The 21,751-nt window shown below is 35.4% G+C and overlaps 1 protein-coding gene across 6 annotated transcripts in view; it reads left to right on the top strand.

The window, feature by feature from the left end:
• The window catches only part of OSBPL2 (oxysterol binding protein like 2), a 114,090-nt gene that overhangs the window by 34,705 nt on the left and 57,634 nt on the right, over positions 1–21,751 (top strand). For 2 of the 6 annotated variants that reach the window (XM_036749421.1, XM_036749422.1), the window contains exons 2-5: positions 3,089–3,207; positions 8,563–8,733; positions 16,959–17,027; positions 19,306–19,450. In XM_036749421.1, the coding sequence (XP_036605316.1) occupies positions 8,697–8,733; positions 16,959–17,027; positions 19,306–19,450 (251 nt within the window). In that variant the 5' untranslated portion in view covers positions 3,089–3,207; positions 8,563–8,696. The remainder of the gene's footprint in view (positions 1–3,088; positions 3,208–8,562; positions 8,734–16,958; positions 17,028–19,305; positions 19,451–21,751) is intronic. The other 4 variants (XM_036749425.1, XM_036749424.1, XM_036749426.1 and 1 more) reach the window with 4 other exon arrangements.

Here is a 21,751-nt window from a genome sequence, read left to right as displayed (position 1 = left end):
GAGAGATTGTGTTCTTTCTCCAAACAGGTATGAAAATGTGATATCTTTTAGTGGGAGCACTGTATGTTCTTTTGTTTGGATATTTGTTCTGTAATTTTAATAAAATAGTGACTAAACTTGTATGGGAAAATGCTATGTATGCCACATGTATTGATGCTTTCATCCTTGATTTCTAGGCACAGATAATGGGAAGTCTAGTCCAGGGCTTCTTAAACTTTTTCCACTCTCCACCCCTTCAGCACTTATTAAAATGTGGGTCATAACCCACATGACCCACAATTTAAGAAGTGCTACAAGAGACCACAAACTCCATGAAAGTGGGCGTATTAGGCATTTACATATTTGTTAAATTAAATATCAATTTCTAATTTCTTAAGGCTTGCCACTGCCCCAAATTGTCTCACATATGTGGCTTCAATGATAAGATTCTTTACATTTTACTAATTAGTCCTCAAACAATTAGCTAGTTCATAATTTTTCATCTTGGTCCAGCACACCAGTACTTAGATACACTGACATGTTGCTGCCATAACAAAGAAGATCCCTTCAGTTTTGTCTGGGACTTAACCTTCCTCAAACATCCCCTCTCTTAATAGTATCTTCATTCTTTCCATTGTCACTGGCTCCTCCCCTTCTGCCTTCCATCATACATAGGTTTCTCCTACCTTGAAAAAAAGCTTTTTTTGATCCTGCTGTTGTCTCTAACTACTACCTTGTTGCCTTCCCTCCTTTAGGGAAGGGAGTGTGTTTAGTAGAAAGAACATGCTCATCTTAGATTCAGAGGACCTGGAATTGAGTCCTAGTTTTATCACTTACTAGCTGAATGACCTCAGGTGAATGACTTCTCTCTAATTTTCAGTTTTCTTGTGCACTCAATGAGAATATCAGTATTTAGATTACATACCTCATGGCTATTGTGAAAGGAAGACTTTTCAGGCTCTAAAATTCTATATAAATTCTAGCCATTCACTGACAAACTTTTCTAACTGCCAAGGCTATATTCACCTATTGCTTCTATTTCCCATCATCCACTTTCTCCTTCACCTTATTTCATTGCACTCATATAACATCATTTATTTACCCATTCTTCAATAGGATACTCCATAATTTCCAGTTTTTTGCTATTACAAAAAGACCTGTTAAAAATATTTTTATGCCTATAGATCTGTTTTCTCTTTCTTTGATGTCTTTGGGATAGAGGCATTGTAGTGATATCACTGGGTAAAAGGGAATGCACAACATAGTGACTTTTGGTCATAATTCCAGATTGCTTTCTAGGCTAACTGGATAAATTCACGGCTCTTTCAACAGTGCGTTACTGTGCTGGTTTGCCTGTAGATTCTCCAACAACTGTCATTTTCCTTTTCCTTTTTTTTTTTTGTGGGGGAGGTCATCTTTTTTTTTTCCTTTTCCTTTTCCTTTTTTTTTTGTGGGGGGGGTCATCTTTGCCATTGAATATGAAGTGAAACCTCGGAGTTGCTTTAATTTGCATTTCTCTAATTGATGATTTTAGAGAATTTTGCATGTTTGTTGAAACTCAGATTTCTTCCTTTGAAAATCTTCTATTCATATTCTCTGACCCCTTGTCTATTGGAGAATGTTCTTATAAATTTAAATCGAATCCTTATATATCTTAGATATAAGACCTTTACCAGAGAAATTGACTGCAAAGATTTTTTCCTAGTTACTGGTTTTCCTTCTAATTTTAACTACATTGGTTTTGTTCAAAGCCTTTTTAATCCTTTCTCTTCCTTGTTTGGCTGTGAATACCTACTTACCTAGTCCATAGATCCGAAAGGCAGTTTCTTTTTTCTATTTTATATTGTTTATGATAACACCTTTAATGCTTATTTTGGTATATAGTGTGAGGTGTTGGTCTGTACCTAATTTCTGCCAGACAATTTTCCACTGTAATTAGCAGGTTTTTGTTGTTATTGTTGTTGAGAAATGAGTCCTTATCCCAATAGCTGGGGTTTTTTGGTTTATGTACCTAATCTGCTCCATTGATTGACCTCTCTGTTTTTAACTAGTACCAAATAGTTTTGATGATTACTGCTTTGTAACATAGTTTATAGTTTACTTTACATCTTCTACTATTTGCCCCCTTCTTTTCTAGTTTTTAACTATTTCCCTTGAGATTTTGTTCTTTTGTTTCTTTATATGAATTTCATAATTATTTTTCTAGCCCTATAAAATAATCTTCTTTAGTATGACATTGAATAAATAAAATAATCTAAATAGTATTGTCATTTTTATTGCATTGTAATGGCCTGCCCATCAGTAATTAATATTTATTCATTATTTGTCTTTCTGTTTCTTTGAAGAGTGTTTTGTAGTTATGTTCATGTAGTTCCTGAATGTGTCTTGGAAAGTAGTCTCACAAATCTTTTGCACATCATGTATTTTGAATGGAATTTCTCTATATTATCTCTTCTGCTAAATTTTGTTTACAATATACAGGAATGCTGATATATTTTATATCCTGCAACTTGACTAATTTATTGTTTCAGTTAATTTTTAGTTCAGTCTTTTCTATGATCTTTCTACTGCATAATACATGAGATGTAGTCCTGGGTTTTAAAATACTATTAAATGCATTTTTTTATACTTTATATAAGGGATAGATAGTAGTATCCCTATTTTAAGGATGAGAAAAATGAGGCAGAGTGAAAGCTTTTCCAGCATTGTAGAATTTGGAGTAAAATCTGGGTCTCCTGATTACTAGTTCTCATTTCCCAAACCACTTTTCTGAGAAAAATATGAAAATTTATTTTTAAAAAATGAATACTGAGCTGCTAGAATATTTTGAGTTTATTTTCCTGTTTTTTTTCCTGTAGAGGCTTTTTTTAAACAATGAATTTTGATCAGAAAGATCAGATGCTTTTTGATGAAAGCAGTTTCCTGAGACATAGTTGTCTTGAATATTTTGTCTAAATATAAAGTAAAGCTTATGCATAGTGTAAGATATGAAGATCATAAAATCTGGCTTTGTGCTGTTCACTTTAGTAAGTAACTTACACTGTTCTTACACATAGACATTCAGAAGATGTTATATAATAATAGTTCTGTGTTTGGGTTGTTTTCTCAGATTTGTGTAAAGTTGAACATGACTTCTTCCTTGGATGATGTTTGCTGTCTACAGCAGAAGTTTTAAGTCTGTCAACTGATTCATGACATCTTTTATCCAAGAAAGCCTCATGGAACTAGGTGACCATACAAGTTTAATATTATGAAACGGTCATATATCCTTGTCTTAGAACTTAACAGTTTTTGAGGAGAGAGCTGAACTAGAAAGCCTCTGAGTTCTTTCTAGCTCTGGATCTATGATCCTCTAGGAGCTGCTAGAGCTTCCTTGCACTGGAATGGTCTTTGAGAACTCAGGATCACCTTCATACTGTAGTGGGGCATCAGAGACTTCAATGGAGGGGAACAAAAACAGAGAATTAGAAAAGACAGTGTATATATACTATCATGTTGAGTCTCTTAGTGAACTCCAAAACAAAGTGCTATGTGAGTCAGGAGAAGGGGCTTGTGAGTTAGACTTTAATGGGTAGAAATCCAATAACTGAAATGGGGAGGGAGAACAATTTATGTAGTTATTATTTACTTATCACATTGTCATAAAGGTTTCCTGGGATCAAGGACTTAAGATGAGCACCGATTTTCATTTTTAGTAGTTTAGGACTTGTAGTTTTGTGGCTTATTGTTTAACTTGCTTTGTGACTGTTTGTATGGAGTTGGCTATCATCCAGTAGGACTGGCCCATTGTATCTTAGAGAACTGGATGGTAGATATTTTTATTTGGAAATTCCTATAACCCAATATAGGGTATGTATTGTGCTTGCATTTCTAGAACAGTCTAGAAGTTATAAGTAAGGTGCCAGAATGTTGATTTTGATTGGATTTGTTTTACACTGACATTTTTTATAATCATAGATTTAGAGCTAGAGAAGATATAGGAGATCAATCTTAACATCTTCTCTCTGGCTCCCCACCCTTTCTCTCCCCCAATTTTTTTACAGATGCGTGAAGCAAATTAAAGTCCACCCAGGTGAAATCACAGAAGTAGTAGTAGTAAATAGTATAGTCAGAATTTGAACCCAAACCCTCTGACTTGCAATCCAGTGTTCTTAACACAGCCACATTAAATGGTATCTAATAAGGAGACCTAGGTGACTCAGTGGATAGAATGTTGGACTTGAAGTCAGGAAATACTACCTCAGACACTTATCAACTGTGTGACCCTGGGCAAATCATTTAACCTCTCTCAGCCTCAGGTTTTCACCTATAAATTAAGAATAAAATCACACTTAACTTACAAGATTAAGTGAGAAAATGTACATAAACTACTTTGAAAACAACTCTAATTATAATTATTAAGGGTGAACTTTTGAATGATACACTAAGAAAAATAGCCCAAGAGGGGCAGCTTGATGTAGTAGAAAGGGTATTAGAGTTGGTGTTAGGAAGACCTGAGTTCAAATTGTGTCTTAGGCACTTCCTGTTTGACCTTGGGTAAGTCATTTAAATTATCCGTTTCCTTATCTGTAAAATGGGTATAAATAACAGGACCTACATCACTAGTTTGTTGTGTGAATCAAATGATAGACTATATGTAAAGCACTTTGCAAACTTTAAAGCATTGTAAAAACATAGCTGTTATGTGAAGCTTTTTGCGAATCTTAAAGCACTAAATAAATGTATATGGTTATATCACTTTAATAGTTCTTGCCTGAGACCAAAGAGTTAAATTTTGTGGTATGTTTTAGCAATTTTTGCACTGACCTTTTGAAACATTTTACACTGAGGTGGAAATAATGATATTTCCACTTAAAATAGAAATACAAGATAAGGATAGGTATTTCTAAGGGCCTCTTTGGCATGATTATGTAGCATTATTTTTACTGTAACATAAACTACTAAACTTCTACAGTAATCAAACACTTACATGCCATACACTGTGATAAGCACTAGAAATAAAGACAGAATTGAAAGAGTCCCTGCTCTCAGGGTTGTATAATCTAGAGGGGAAGATTACATACTGGCATATATAGCTATAGACAAAACATAACATACAAATCAAATAAAAGAATAACAGAGGAGTGGGAGGCAGTAGCAGCTGGGAGGACTTAGAAAGGCCCCACAAAGAAGGTGGTGGTTGAGCTGAGTCTTGAGGGAAGACAAGGATTCCAGAAGGTAGAACATTCTAGGATTAGGGGACAGCCATGGCAAAGGCAGGGAGGCAGGAGATTAAGCGTCCCAGCCAGTGTGGTGAGACAATAGAGACAGAGGAAAGGGGAATAATGTGCAAGTTGACCAGAAAGGTGGAAGGAGGCCAGGTTATGAAGAGCATGAATCTACTCTCTTTGTGTTATTTACAAAAAAAAAAATGACTTTATAATCTATCTAAAAGGACTGCTATAGAGTCAGTTTGTAGAAGCATAGTATTTTGTACAAAGGTACCTTAGATCCTACTAGTTAACCTTATAAAGAAGTCATGTTAAAAAAAAAACCTGACTTAAGAGATGATTGAATCACTTAGCTGTGTTAGAAACTATAAACTCTCTATATATGTATACTTATGTGTATAAATATACATATACATATATATACTACAAAAACCCGCCAAATTCTTTTCAATGAATGAAGGGAATAAGCTAGATTATTTAAAACATTTAAAAAAAACTTACTCATTTATTTTTTGAGGCACAATACCAGAAATATAGAACAAACATTCAGGTATCCTCTTAATCTTGGAGAAATCTCATGTTATTCTGAAGCACACTAATAAGGAGAATGTGTATTTGATAATGTACCCCTTTTCAACGCTCTTTTTATTACTGAGTTTTTACTGAAATTGTGTGTACTTGAAGACTGAAGCGGGAAGACTATTTTGACTTGGGTTTTAATTTGGGAACAAAATAAAATTTAGAACTATGCTTATTTTCAGAGAAAAGAAGGTCAAACATTTTGGGATTTAGGTTGACCTTTAATTTTTAGTTTTGATAACTTATAAAATTCCTGTCTTCAGGAATTAATATAGGGAGACATTAATATAAGTGAATTATATTAAAACACTAAGCAAATGTAATTTGAGAGACCATTTTAAAAAGTATACTTAGGTCTGTTGACATTTTTTTTGTTGACAGTTAATTTATAAAGGCACTTTAATGCCCTCAATAATTGAAAACTGGATTAAAATGGATGTAAATTTTAAACATGTTAAAATGTTTCTGTTGCTATAGCAATTCAGTTGTTTGTAGTTTGTGATAAAGGTTTCTAATATTTCCAGCCAAACTGATTGTTGATACAGTGTAGATGACATTTGAGCAGTAATAAAGCCATTGTGTGTATGTATGTGTCAGTATGATTTCACTAAGCTTTTATTATGAACCTTGAAATCTCTTCCATCTCAAAGTTATGTGCTAAATTTTGCTAGAACTTTTGACACCAGTCCTATATGTACAGAATACAAATTGTTCATATTGTTTCCTTAACTAATTGTTAGGATAAAATTCAGACTCCTTACTCTAGCCTGTAAAGTCTTCCACAGTTTGCCTCTTGCCTACTTTTCCAGATTTATGTCACATCACTGTCTTTCACATAATCCATGTACTAGTCAAACTGGCTTACTCACTTTTTCCCAGTATTTGGGACTTCATTTCCTGCCTTGGTGATTTTTAATAGACTGCCTTCTTCCCCCTCTCCTTAGAATACTCTCCTTCCTTCTACCTCAGTCTCTTTTCTATGAGGCTCGGCTCTGGTGAATGAATGAATGAAAAAAGCATTTATTAAGTAGTTCTATGTGTAAAAACTGTGCTAAACACTGTGGATACAAATAGAAATGCCAGTAGGAGCTCCCATTCTAATTGAGGAAGACAGTGTAACCAGAAGTATCCTTGACTTGTCAGATGGAAAGGCCTCTGGGTCTTTAGGGAGCTGTAGTAAAGCAAATGGCTATGCTTCTTTAACATCACTTCTACTGACAAAGCCATATCCATTTCCCAGGGTCCTTTTGACATTTTGGTGGCTAGAACTTTTCTGAGTTTTCAGTAGCTGTGGCTTTTTGAGGGTGATGGAATGGCAAGAGAAAGCAGCCCTCGCAGAGGAAATTGCCGCAAAAGTTGCTTCCCTGGACAATAAGCCAGGCTAGGATCTGGGAAGTGCTGAGGTTTCCAGGACTCTTTAACTTACCTGCCCCATCCGTGGCAGATGGAATAACTTTGGTGCTGTGGGTGGTGGTGTTGCTAGACCTTTTTTCTACAAGGGATACGCCTGTTGATGACTGCAAAGCTGAACTGGAAGCAGTGCAGTGGTCTGGGGAATACTGTTATTCCCAGGACTCTTGGTTCTTGGCCTGTCTTGTTAAGGAATGTTAAGGGGGCCCTTGAACTTGTCTTTGTGAGTTGCCATGTTTTCCACAAACACTGGACCCGGAATATGCAGGAGGCCCTGAATGTAAAGGATGAGCCTCCTCCCTGCAGGTGACATAATGTGTTGTTTGCATCCCAAGCTGGACTCTCTTTGTGTTCTTGAGAATTAGGAAAGGTGCCAGACAGTCTGCACTAGTCTTGTGCAGCTGGGACCCTTGTAGATAAGCAGATCATCATATCTTCATGGTCTCTCTAGCAGTTCCCAAGGGAAAAGAATGGCTTTTGTGTTGCCTTGATCCTCCCCTTGGAGAGGGGTTTTGTCCTTTTCCTATTTTACTGCATCTTTCACCTTCCCACACCCCTTTAGGTGGACATTTCTGGTATTTCCTCCTTCATTTGTCCTACTGTCATAAATATGCAAACTGATGTATGAATTGTGAACTCTTTGGGTTCCACATGCATGTTCATTTCTCTTGTAATAAACCTAGTTTTCATGTAAGTGTGGTTATTCTGGTTTGAACCTCCTTGTACATGCTAAGTGCATATTGTCATGATGTTGTCACAGAGTCTTTTCTCATCCCTCAAGTTGTTAGTACTGTCCCTCATCGAATGATGTTGTATTTACTTCTCTGTACATTTTGTTTCCCCCAGTAGAATTAATGTAAATTCCTTGAGGGCAGGAGCTGTCTCCGTTTTTTTTTTTTCCTTGAGTGGGGTGAGGGTAGGGAGTATTTGTGTCTTTTGCACTTGGCTCAGTGTTCTAGCACTTAGAATATACTTATTAATTTTTTTCATTCATTCTTTGGATTCCTAGCAACTAGAATAGTGCCTTGCATATTCAGTAGGTACTTAATAATGGTTTTCTGAAATGAATTTTAGTACTCTTTGATAATTTGCTAATGCAAATATAGTTAAGTTTCTTCAGTTGTTTTTGTATTTCATGATTGAACATTGACCTTTATGTTCAAAATGCTTTCCCCCATTTGAAAGTTATCCATTTATGAAGTAAAACAACTCACATTTTATTTCAGTGCCTAGATATAAGCAATATCATATTCAGAACGCAAATTTGACTTTTTGCCTTCGATGTTCAGAGATAATGAATTAGAAAATGTTTTGTTTTTTTAGAAGTGTTTCTGAAATGTAGGACTTCAAAGAACTAATTCTGTCATAATGTTTCTCCTCTTAGGTCTTCAGTCTGTTGAGCCTTTATGAATAAAAATTTCACAGCACAAAATTATTTCTAATTCTATATGTAGTTCAAGTACAATGATGCTATAGACGGCAACAAACTGGGGAAAAAAAAGGATTTACTACTGAAAGATGAATAGTGAAGAAGAATTCTTTGATGCCGTTACAGGTAAGTAGAATACTAAGTTAAAATAGACCAAACTTTTGGTAGAATTTATTTAAGCTCTTGAATTATGATAAATTTTTATTTTTAAATTTTATTCTAAACTTGACAAACACCAACAAATATAAACATTTTTATATGTAAAGAACAAGAAAGAGCATTGTATCTGAAACCATGAATCTCTATTACATACACCTTTTAAAAAAAAATATATATATATGTAATAAATTCAGCATGTTGGCTACCAAGCTGCCCTACTTATCTTTTCCCTTGTAAACCTCCTTCTCTCTCTCTTTGCATTTTAAAAACCTTCATTCATGGTCTTTTCTTTCTTTTTCCTATTGTTATCACTAGCCCCTTTCTTCCCCCCCCCAATTTTTTTCAACTCTTCATGTAATAAGAAGAGTCAAGGAAAACAAATCCATACACTGGACATTTTTGAAAAGTATGTCTAATTCTGTACCTCTTGTTTGTTACCAACCTGTCAGGAGATAGGAGGCAGGTTTTGTTTCTGATAAATTTTTAAATATGAAATACATTATCTGGTATATTAGACACCATAGGAGATACACATGTTCATTGAACAAATTTTGCTTTAGCACTTTCTACCATTATCACAGGATTGTTTTGAAAAAAGTACTTTATAAAGCTTAAAGCACTATGCACATGTCATTTACTGTTTTTTAGATGTATTTTTTAATTACATGTAAAAACAATTTTTAACATTTGTTTTTCAAATTTGAGTTGAAAATTCTCTCCTCCCTCCCTTCTTTCTCTCTCCCTTAAGAAGACAAGCAATTTGATATTGCTTATACATGTGCACTCATGCAAAACATTTTCATATTAGTCATGTTGTGAAAGAAAACACTGACAAAAAACCCAAGAAAAATAAAGCAAAAAAAAAAAAAGGAGGCTTCAATCTGCATTCAGACTCCATTGGTTCTTTCTCTAGAGGTGAATAGCATTTTTCATCATAAGTCCTTTGGAATTGTCTTGGATCATTGTATTGCTGAGAATAGCTAAGTCATTCACAGTTGGTCATCATATAAGTATTGCTGTTACTGTGTACACTGTTCTGATTCTGCTCCTTTCACTTTGCATCAGTTCATGTAAATCTTTCCAGGTTTTTCTGGCATCATCTTGCTTGTCATTTTTTATAGCACAATAGTATTCCCTCACAATTGTATACCACAGCTTATTCAGCCATTCTGCAATTGATGGGCATCCTCTGAATTTCCAGCTCTTTGCTACCACTAAAAAGAGCTGCTATAAATATTTTTGTACATATAGGTTCTTTTTCCCTTTTTAAAAAAATCTCCTTGGGATCCAGATCTAGTTGGTATTGCTGGGTCAAAGGATATGCACAGTTTTATCACCTTTGGGGCATAGTTCCAAATTGTGCTGCAGAATGGTTGGATTAATTCACAACTCTACTAACAGTACTTTGGTGCCCATATTTTCCCACATCCTCTCCAACATTTGTTATTTTTCTTTTCTGTCATATTAACCAATCTGGTAGGTATAAAGCAGTACCTCAATGTTATTTTAATTTGCATTTCTCTAATTAGTAGTGATTTAGATCATTTTTTCCATATGACTGTAGAGAACTTTGGTTTCTTCATCTTAAAACTGCCTATTCATATTCTTTGGACATTTATCAATTGGAGAATGATATGTATTCTTATAAGTTTGACCCAGTTCTCTATATATTTGAGAAATGGGGCCTTTAGCAAGAAATTTGTAAAATTTTTTCACAGTTACGATTATTAACTGTGTATTTCCCTCCATCCTGTATTCCTGCTATTTATCCTCTGTCTTTCTTTCACCCTGTACCTCCTGTTTTGTTTCTGACCAGCTACACCCTCCTCACCTCCATCTCTTCCCTGCCCCGTTTCTCTTATCCTCTTTCCTTCTTCTTCCCTTAGGGTAAGGTAGAGTTCTATACCCGACTGAGTGTGTATGTTATTTCCTCTTTGAGTCAAATTCAAGCCATGTTCAAGTATTGTTCGCCACCTCCAACCCCAACTTTCTCTCCACTCTATAAGCTCTTTTATGCCTCTTTTATGTAAGGAAATTTGCCTCATTCTAACTTTCCCTTCTCCCAGAGCATTCCTCTTTCTCTCCCCTTAATTTTTTTTTTTAGATATTATCTTATCATAGTCTAACTTACACCTGTGTCCTCTATGTATACTCCTTCTAACTGCCCTAATAATGAGAAAGGTCTTTGGAATTACAAGTATCATCTTCCCATGTAGGAATGTAAACAGTTTAACCTTATTGAATCCCTTATGATTCCTCTTTCCTGTTTACTTTTATATTTTTATGTTGAGTCAGATTTTCTATTCAGCTCTGCTTTTTTCACTAGGAATGCTTAAAAGTTCTCTATTTCATTAAATATCCATTTTTCCCCTTGAAGGATTAAATATTATACTCAGTTTTGCTCAGTAGAGATGATTTTTAGTTGTAATCCTAGCTCCTTTGCGCCTCTGGAATACCATATTCTAAGCCCTCCCATCCCATATAATAGAAGCTGATAAATTTTGTGTAATCCTGAGTGTGGCACCATGATACTGGAATTGAAGCTGATAAATTTTGTGTAATCCTGAGTGTGGCACCATGATACTGGAATTGCTTCTTTCTGGCTGCTTGCAATATTTTCTTCTTGACCTGGGAGTTCTGGAATTTGGCTATAATATTCCTGGTAGTTTTCATTTTGGGATCTCTTTCAGGAGGTGATCAGTGGATTCTTTCGTTTTCTGTTTTGCCCCCTTATTCTATGATACCAGGGTGGTTTTCCTTAATAGTTTCTTAGAAGGTATTAAGCTCTTTTTTTGATCATGGCTTTCAGGCAGTTCAGTAATTCTTAAGTTATCTCTCCTGGATCTTTTTTCCAGGTCAGTTATTTTTCCAATGAGATAGTTCACATTTTCTTCAATTTTTCATTAATCTTTTTTTATTGTTTCTTGATGTGTCATGGAGTCATTAGCTTCCACTTGACAATTCTAATTTTTAAGGAATGATTATTTTCTGTGAGCTTTTGCATTTTCTTTTCCATTTGACCAGTTCTACTTTTTAAGAAGTTCTTTTCTTCAGCAAAATTTTGCATATCCTTTTCCATTTGACCAATTCTGCTTTTTAGGGAGTTTCGGTCAATCTTTGTGCCTCTTTTGCCATTTGGTCTATTTTGTTTTTCAAGGGGTTATTTTCTTCAGAAGTTTCTTTTGTATCTCCTTTACCAAATTGTTGACTCTTTCCTCATGGTTTTCTTGCTTCACTCTCATTTCTCTTCCCAATTTTTCCTCTACCTCTCTTATTTGATTATTAAAATCCTTTTTGAGCTCTTTCAGGAATTCTTTTTTGGGACCACATTTTTTCTTCGAGGCTTTGTATATATAGCTGTTTTTGACTTTGTTGTCTTCTGAGTTTGTTTTTTGACCTTCCCTGTCACCATAGTAGCTTTTTATGGTCAGGTTCTTCTTTTTTTTTTTTGTTCATTTTTCCTGCCTGTTTTTTGACCTTTGATGTTGACCCAGAATCACATGTTAACAATGCAATAGAGTCCTGCTCCCAGTGACAGCAAAAGGTCCACTGTAATCTCCTTCTGACCAGTTGTCTGTCCCCCTTACTATCTGTGGTCTGAGAGCTCTGGAAGCCTGTGCTGGACTGTGCTCCACTCTCACCCCAGTGAAACACCTGTCTTACCAATCTTCTAAGTTTTCTTGGGCTGGAGAATTGTTTCACCCCATCCTTTTGCTGGTTGTCTTTCTCCAAAACTCATTCTGAGGAGGTTTTTAAAGTCCTTTGGAGGGGAGTTTGGGAGAGCTCAAGAGAGGCCTTGCCCTTACTCAACTATCTTTGCCCCTCATTTTAAAAGTCCATTTATTATTATTTATTATATACCATAGCATACATATTTTTTCCATAGCAACTAATGAAGAGAGCTTTCTCAGACCTGGAAGGTTTGTGATCTGTGTTGGGAAGGCATGAATGAAACACCAGACCTTGAATTATTGAAGAACTATTATGTACAAAACCTTGTGCCAGCAGCAGAGGGAGATAAATAGATGAGTAAGCCAACTTTGCCTTCAAGAAGTTTATGGTCTTTGTACGGGAGGAATTATCAAACTTTTAGACAAATCAATAACTATAAGATGTGATCTAGAAGCTAGCTTTTGGGGATACATGGATGTTTAGAATAAAGAATGTTCATTAATGCGTATTCTAAAGGAAAATTAATGTAGCTGGTACATGGTATTGTGATACTGCAATTTTAGTATAAAACAATAGTATTTTATAACCAGTATAAATAGAAATAGTCCATAGTATGCTCAAGAGATACAGAAAGAAGTCTGAAGTTGGATGATGGAAGAAATGTGAAGGAACAACTTATTTTAGTATTATTAAATAGTTTTCTATTATTTTTCTATTATTTTATCTTGACTTCTCAAATGAGTTTCATGACTTTTCTTAGAATATTAATATTTTATTGGTCATTCACATTGTATAAGACACATTATAATAGAGCAGAATTCTGTAATAAAATTTATGTTTATAATTCTTACTTTCTCAAAATACAGTACTTTACATAACTGTGCTTATGGTTTTTGCATGGTCCATTATTGTACTCAGGTTTATCCTGAGTACACAGAGAAAGAAATGATAGATATTTTTGCATTCTCATGAGCCAGATTTTAAAAAACTGTATCTTTTATATACTGAATCTGAAATAATTATTGATTAGAAGTGAATTGGCCCCTCTGTGGTTATGTGTTAATTGCTTCTTTGAAGAAATGATCTAGTACTCAACTAAAATAAAAGCTTAATTTTCCTAAGATAATTGATAAACATAGCACCTTAGACTTGTTTCTTTAGTACTTCCATTTTTATGCAGCCTTGTTAAAGTCACCGAATTAGGGCTATATTATTCTTTCCCTTTTACTCGTTAGACTTGTCATGGAAGCTTATTGATTTGTGCTATCAGAAACCCAGGCCAGAGCTTTCTGTTTTGCTAGGTTTATTTTTTTTTAAGTGGATACTATCATGTGGAGGCATTATGGTATGGTGGAAAGAGCACACGCAATCAAGGTGGACGTTGGTCCAAATCCTGCCTGTAACAGTTATAGTTGTGTGACTGTAACCCTAAGCCACTTAACGTCACTGATCTTCAGTTTCCTTATCTGTACAAAAGGAAATAATAATGTCTGTAGCACCTGCCTCATGCAGTTGTTGCAAGGCCTCATTGAGAGAATATACCTAAGGCACTTTGCAAACTTTAAAAAGCCATATATGCCATCTTGGAGTGGGGGGGAGGGTAGAAATGGGGAGAAAATTTGTAATTCAAACTGTTGTGAAAATCAATGCTGAAAACTAAATATGTTAAATAAATAAATTTAAATTAAAAAAAAAGCTATTGTGATTACTATTATGATTGTTATTCCACAGACTAAATGTTTGGACATAATTTTTCATTGAGAGGCAGCTTGGTGTGGTAGATAGAGATCTGGGTTAAAGTTCTGCCTCTGATCTGTACTGGCTGTGTGACTCTCAGTGCACTAGACCAAGAAATTCTGTAACTGTAAGCTGCAGAGAAGGTGTTTCCCTGCCCTGGTAGAGGGGGTTTTCTCACCTGGGAGTTCTCTATACTAATGAAATTACACTTCCAGTCCCTAGCTCTGTTTTTCATTTTTTCTTGACTAGAGTTCTTCACTGGTTCTAGTCTTTTAAAGTATGCTTCTAAGTGATCAGCTATTTCAGTTTCTTTAATTTCCTTACTCGTGTTCAAGGTTGTTGTCCTCTTTTGAACTCCCGTTGCATATAATTATCATTAGGTAATCACACTCTTGGATAAAGTACTAGTCATATGTAACCTCACCTTCACATCTAGTAAACCATTTTATTTTCCCTCCCAATTATCCCCAAAAAGTAGTTGTTCTTTCCTCAGTAAGTTTTACTTTCAGCTTGGTATCAGTATAATTACTCATTTTTATCAAGTTATTGCAGTGCAGTGGAAAAAACACTGGATTTGGAGTCAGAGAACCTGGGTCAAATTCAGACTATCCATTTACTGCTTTTGTGACCATGGACAAGTAACTTAGAATGACTGGATCATCGTTCTAGAGTTGAAAGGAACTTTAGAGACCATGTAGAACAACTCCCCCATTTTGCAAATGATTAAACTGAGGCCATGTTGTTTGAATGCCAAACATATGCTTGCCTAAAAAACTATTTCATGGAACTCATACAGGGCAAGTGGTCAGTAGAAGCAATATAAGGACACTCTCAAGATCTCTCTTAAGAACTTTTAGAATTGATTGTGTGACATGGGAGACACTGGTAAAGGACCGCTTAGGATGGTCTACTTCATCAGAGAAGGGGCTGGGCTCTTATGTGCAAAGCAGAATTGAAATAGCTCAAAAGAAATACGAGATGTGCAAATTTAGAGGACCGACCCCAAATGCTCACATGCACTATTTGTGCCTCACTTGTGGTAGAGCATTCCAAGTTCATATTGGTCTGATCAGCCATAGTTGGATGCATTGTAACTTCACTCTAACATAGTGATATCATTTTGGTCCTCTTTGAGAACAAAAGATAACAGCCAACCAACCAAGCTGAAGTCGCTAGAATTACTTGTTCAAGGTCACATAAATAGTATCATAGATAGAATTTGAACTGGGCTTTAGTTTCCTCATCTGTAAAATGAAAGATTTGGTCTAAACGCAGGGTCCCTTCCAGGTGGATGTTTATGATCTTATGAACCGATAGTGTTCAGAGTTTATAAAACCCACAATATACTTTTTCTCATTTAATCCTCACTTTATTTATTTTGTTAAATATTTCCCAATTACATGCAAAAACATTTTAAACACTCATTTTTAAAAATTTTGAGTTCCAAATTCTCTCCCTCCCACTCTTCCCCCCTCTCCGATAAGGCAAGCAATTTGATAATTGATTATATATGTAAAGTCATGCAAAACATATTTCCATATTAGCCATGCTGTAAGAGAAAACATAAGCAAAATAAAATAAAAAGTAAAAATAAAGAAAGTAAAAAAAAAAAGTATGCTTCACTCTGCATTCTTTCATCATGGGTCCTTTGGAATTGTATTAGATCATTGTCTTCATCAGAGAAACTAGGTTTTTCACAGTTGATCATCCTTACAATATCATTTAATCCTTATAACAACCCCATGAGGTAAATGCTGCTATTATTCCATTTTGTGTATGAGAAAACTGAGGATCAAAAGCTAATTTTTTTTTGTTTTTTTAAAGAGCCCATGGTTCAAGAAACCATATATAGACTTTAATATTCTTGAAACGAAAGAGTGAAAAGGTCTCATCAGTTTAATAGGGCAGAATAGTAAAAAATTGATTTTTTAAAATAGAACACTTATTTGATATGATCAGTTTAAATGTTAGCAAATGGAGCTTCTGGTATACTCTTGAGAAAACAAATTGTCACCATCCCCTGCCAAGGCAATTATAGTTCATATCCAGTCATCTGATAATTTTTAAAATAATTCATTATTTAAAGGAACATTTATTTACTAATATTTCCCTTGAATATTGGCTTGCTTTGGTACTTTGAACCCATGATTTAACTGGTGTGAGTACTCCCTCCATTGTATGTATCATCAACCCATATATTCTTTTTCATACTGTTCAGTTCTTGTCCATGTCCCTTTCTTCTAAATGTTGAAAATTGGTACATGATTTGAAGAAAATCCAAGTAATAGTCCATTTTAAAAAATTCTACTGATGTTCAAGGTAGTACTTTTATTTAGCTTCATCCTTAGGGAAGCTTTTCAGGGAATTTATCTGTTAATCTTTAAAGGACCATAGGTCTAGAAATACCAGAAGCTATCTTATTCAACCCCCTGATTTTACAGATGAGGAAACTGAGCCCCAGTGATTTTAACACTTGACTAGCTGTGTAACTCTGGGCGAGCAGCTTCATCTCTCAGAGCTGTAGTTTTCTCATATCTAAAATAAAGTTGAGCTATGAGATTTCCAAGGCCCTTTCTAATTTAAAAAATTTTATTGTTCTAATTAAGTCCTTACCTTTTAACAGAAGATATACAAATCTATTTTCTTTGCTTGGATTATCTGAAAAAATAGCAGTACTTCCCTTCATTTCATTTGCTTTTCAGGTGTATCACTGGTATTTTATAAAAACTGCTATGTAGATTTTTTTTTTAAAAGAAAACAAATATTTTCATTTTTTTCTTTAGCTTCCAGTTTCTTCATGGAGAAATCACTTAAGATGGAGAATGGTTGCAGAGCAATGCCTGAATGTAATGGTAGTTCTCATTTGGATGAGTAGACAGTTAAATAAAAAGCATATGGTCTTACCTTTTTTATTTTAATCTGCATTTTTTTTTCTTTTTAATTTATTTATTTTTAGTTTTCAACATTCCCTTCCACAAGATTTTGAGTTCCAAATTTTCTCCCCATCTCTCCCCTCCCCCTCCCTCAAGACTGCATGCGTTCTAATTACCCCTTCCCACAGTCTGCCCTCTCTTCTATCCCCTTTTCTTACCCCTTCCCCTTCTGTTTTCCTGTAGGGTAAGATAGATGTCTATACCCCATTACCTGTGTATCTTGTTTCCCAGTTGCATGTGAAAACAATTTTTAACATTTGTTTTTAAAACTTTGAGTTCCAAATTCTCTCCCTTCCCCCCTCCCCACTCACCCTTGTTGAGAAGGCAAGCAATTCTATATAGGTTATGCATGGAAAGTCATACAAAACATTTCCATAATAGTCCTGTTGTGAAAGACTAACTATATTTCCCTCCATCCTATCCTGCCCCCGTTTATTTTATTTTCTCTCCTTTGACCCTGTCCCTCCTCAAAAGTGTTTGTTTCTGGTTACCCTCTCCCCCATTCTGCCTTCCCTTTTATCACCACCCTCCTTTCTTATCCTCTTCCCCTCTTCCCCCCTACTTTCTTGTAGGGTAAGATAGATTTCCATACTCAATTGAGTGTATATGTTATTCCCTCCTTAAGCCAAATCTAATGAGAGTAAGTAAGGTTCACTATTCCCTCTCACCTCCCCCCTCTTCACTTTCATTGTAAAAGCTTTTTCTTGCCTCTTTTATGTGAGATAATTTACCCCATTCTCCCTCTCCTTTTCATCCCTTCATATTCAACTCACCCTGTGCCCTCTGTCTATATATATATTCCTTCCAACTACCCTAATAATGAGGTCTCATGAGTTACAAATATCATCTTTCCATGTAGGAATGTAAACAGTTCAAGGTCTTACTTCTAAATAAATAATCTTTGGGAATTTGTGTACAAATTATTCTTTTCAGTCTAAATCATTAATTTAATTCCAAATCACAACTTAAAAATTTTAGTTCCTCTAATAGTGTAATATATTGCATTTTAAAGATATTTCTGCCTAGCATAGAACTGTTTCCCACTGCTCTTACTTAGCCCAAGGGAAAAATGCACTTATTTCAAAGGTTCTTTGACCTTGTCAGTGCAGATATTCCCTCCACTGGTTAAAAATCATCCATTGCCTTCTAATCTTATATGACTCTAGTCCATGTCTTTTTCTGAAATTTCCTATGGCAAATCCATCTAATTTTGGGGAATCCTTTCTCTGGACCATTAACATAGTGCTTTGGTTATATTGCCAATGTGTATGTTATTCAGGTCCTCCAGTGGTATCTACTTGTTGGTCACTAGACAAAGAATATATGTTAAAATGTTTAATCTTTGTAGATGGCTCCCAAACTGTGTAACTGTTGGCACTCTCCTTCCCCTTCTCTGCTACTTTTGATGTCACAGCAGAAGGGAACCACATGTTTTACCCTTTTATCAGTTGCATGGGTCATCAAAGCTAAAATATTAATTCATACATTTTAAAATAATAAAACCAGGTAATCACAGTCTGGTGATAAGCCTCTCAGAATTTAGCTAGGCTTATCCTTAGCAGGAACAATCTGTTGCTGGGACTGTACTCAAACCTTTTCCTAGTTGGTATAGAGCTTACTGGAGCTTGTATTCTATTGACAAGCTTTGAGAACCCAGGCTGACCTTCATATTGGAGTAGGGTATTGGAGTAGGTTTTTCAGTCTTGAAGATTCTTGCCAGAAATATGTAACTTAGTCGATGACAGTTACAGTTTTAATCTGTGAATCAGGGAAAAACAGAAACTGTCATTTAACCTAAAAATGATCAGAGGACCTGGGTTCAAAAACCATTTTGATGCCAATGCATGTGTGACGTTAAGCAAGTTATTTCATCTCCCTGGGCTTTAATTTCCTTAACTGTAAAAATGAGGAAATTGGACTAGATGGCCTCTAAAGTCCCTTCCAGTTCTACATCTATGATTTTTACGAGGGTGATCTGATATATTTATCTAGGTATTCTAACTTGGAAGATAGTTGGGTGTTCTCTACTATAACTCATTCACGAAAAATGATTTTAATCTCACTGGTATTTGTCAATTAAAATATTTTTTCCTTAAAGTAATATAAAAAACTGTTGATCTTATCAAAAGATAAGTAGATGTACTCCTTAGTGGTCAGAATCCTGAAGGAATTATTGTCTTCTGTTTGTTTTGGGTAGGCTTTGATTCTGACAATTCATCTGGGGAGTTTTCAGAGGCAAATCAGAAAGTCACAGGAATGATTGACTTGGACACTAACAAAAGCAATAAGACTGGAAAAAATGGAGAGAGGTCTCCACAAGAGAATGGAATCAAGAAACACAGGTAATAGCATACTTTTTGCCATATTCTAGAACAGTGGTGTCAAACTCAAATGCAAATGAATCCTTGCAATCTGCATATTGACTTAGAAAACCACAGGTTAACATTATCTTCACTGCATGTTTGTTTATATCGTTAACATCCCCACCCCCATCACTGCCTTGTCCTGGTGTAAGAGCTTGCATAGCTCAATGAAACAATGAGCTATGCTGTGCTGTGGGGTTACCCAAGATGAACAAAATGTGGCAAGTCCTCAAAGAGATCATCTTACTTGTTTCCTGGGGAACCTGTATGTAGGCCAAGAAGCAACAGAACCGATGGAACAACTGATTGGTTTAAGATTGGGAAAGGAATACAATAAGGATCTATGTTGTTACCTCATTTATTTAACTTATATGCCGAGTACATCATGTGAAGTGCCAGGCTGGTTGAATCAAAGGCCAGAATTAAGGTTGCTAGCAGAATTATCAGTGGTCTCAGATATGCAGACAATACCACTCTGGTGGCTAAAAGTGAAGAGGAGAGTGTAAAAGCTGGCTTGAAGCTTAACATAAAAAAATTAAGATCTTGGCAACTGGTCCTATCGCTTCCTGGCAGATAGAGGGAGAAGAAATGGAAACAGTGTTAGCTTTTATATTCTTGGGTTCAAAGATAGCTGCAGACAGCAACAGTAGCCATGGAACTAAAAGATACTTGCTCCTCGGAAGGAAAGCTAGGGTAAATCTTGACATCTCACTAAAAAGCAGAAATACCACTTTGCTGACAAAGGTCCATATAGTCAAAGCTATATTTTTTCCAGTAGCAGTGTATGTATGACTGTTAGAATTAGACTATAAGGAAAGCTGAGCACTGCAGAACCCATTTTTTGGAATTGTGGTGCTGGAGTAGATTGTGAGAGTCCCTCGGCAAGGAGATCAAATCAGTCAGTAGTTAAAGAAATTAATTCAGGCTTTTCACTGGAAGCTCAAATAGTGAAGCTGAAGCTTAAATGCTTTGGCCATATAATGGGAAGACAAGACTTATCGGAAAAGATATTGATGTTGGGAAAGATTGAAGGCAAAAGGAAAGGGAACAGCAAAAGATGAAAGGGATAATAGATAGTGTCATGGAAACAATGAACATGAACTTGGACAGGCTTTGAGAGAGATAATGGAGGATAGAAAGGCCTGGTGTGCTGTGGTCCATGGGATCACGAGGAGTTAGATATGATTGAAGAACTAAACAATAGCAACAATTCTATTGTTAAAACATATCCCAATTATATTTTAATATGGTTCCAGTGCGCTCAAGAGTTCTACGGGCTACAAGTTTGACATCTCCTTTTTACGACATTCCAAAAGTATAGCTGGGTACATTTCTAAAACACTAAATAGTATATATTCAAACCTCATAAAACTTTTGTCTCTCTGTCCATTGCCATCCAACTAGTCAAAAATTTGAAAGCAGGTCTGCTTTGACCCCAATTCCAATGGGTTATAGAATCATAAGATTATTAATAATAATAATAATAATGACATCTAACATGCATACATAGTACTTTAAGATTTGCAAAGCACTTTGCAAATATTATTTAATTTGATCTTTACAAACAGCCTTGGGAGGTAGAAGATATTATCCCTATCCTACAAATGAAGAAACTGAGGCAGAGGTTATATTACTTGCCCAGGGTCAGACAAAGATAAAACAAAAAACCAGTCCCTTGAAATCAGCCTTCTTATTTTACCACTCTATTGCCACTATTACTTAAAAGGAAATTATCATTCCTTTTTGTGGAATATCTTTCCTCCCTTAATTTCCATGATACTCTGTCTACTTAGTTTTTTTTAATTGATCTGACAGCTCCTTCTTGGTCTATTTCTGGTTTATTCTTTAACTCCTCCTCTCTTCTTCTTCTTCTTCTTCATCATCATCATCATCATCATCATCATCATCTATCAATTGGGGAATGGCTCTTATTTTTATAAATTTGATTCAGTTCTCTATGTTTGAGAAATGAGGCCTCTATCAGAGAAACTTCTAAATTTTTTTTTTACAGTTACTATTGCTAACTGTATTTCCCTCCATCCTATATGCCCCCACCCCATTTATTCTATTCTCTCTCTCCTTTCACCCTGTCCCTCCTCAAAAGTGTTTTGCTTCTGACTAACCCCTCCCCCAATCTGCCTCCCTTCTGTCACCCCTCCCCCCTTTATCTCCTTCCCCTCCTACTTCCCTTATATAAGGTAAGATAGATTTCTGTACCCAGTTGAGTATGTATATTATTCTCTTTTTGAGCCAATTCTGATGAGAGTAAGGTTCACTTAT

This window comes from Trichosurus vulpecula, chromosome 3 (assembly GCF_011100635.1).
Source record: "Trichosurus vulpecula isolate mTriVul1 chromosome 3, mTriVul1.pri, whole genome shotgun sequence".
NCBI classification, from domain to species: domain Eukaryota; kingdom Metazoa; phylum Chordata; class Mammalia; order Diprotodontia; family Phalangeridae; genus Trichosurus; species Trichosurus vulpecula.
This window is presented reverse-complemented; position numbering and strand designations above follow the sequence as displayed.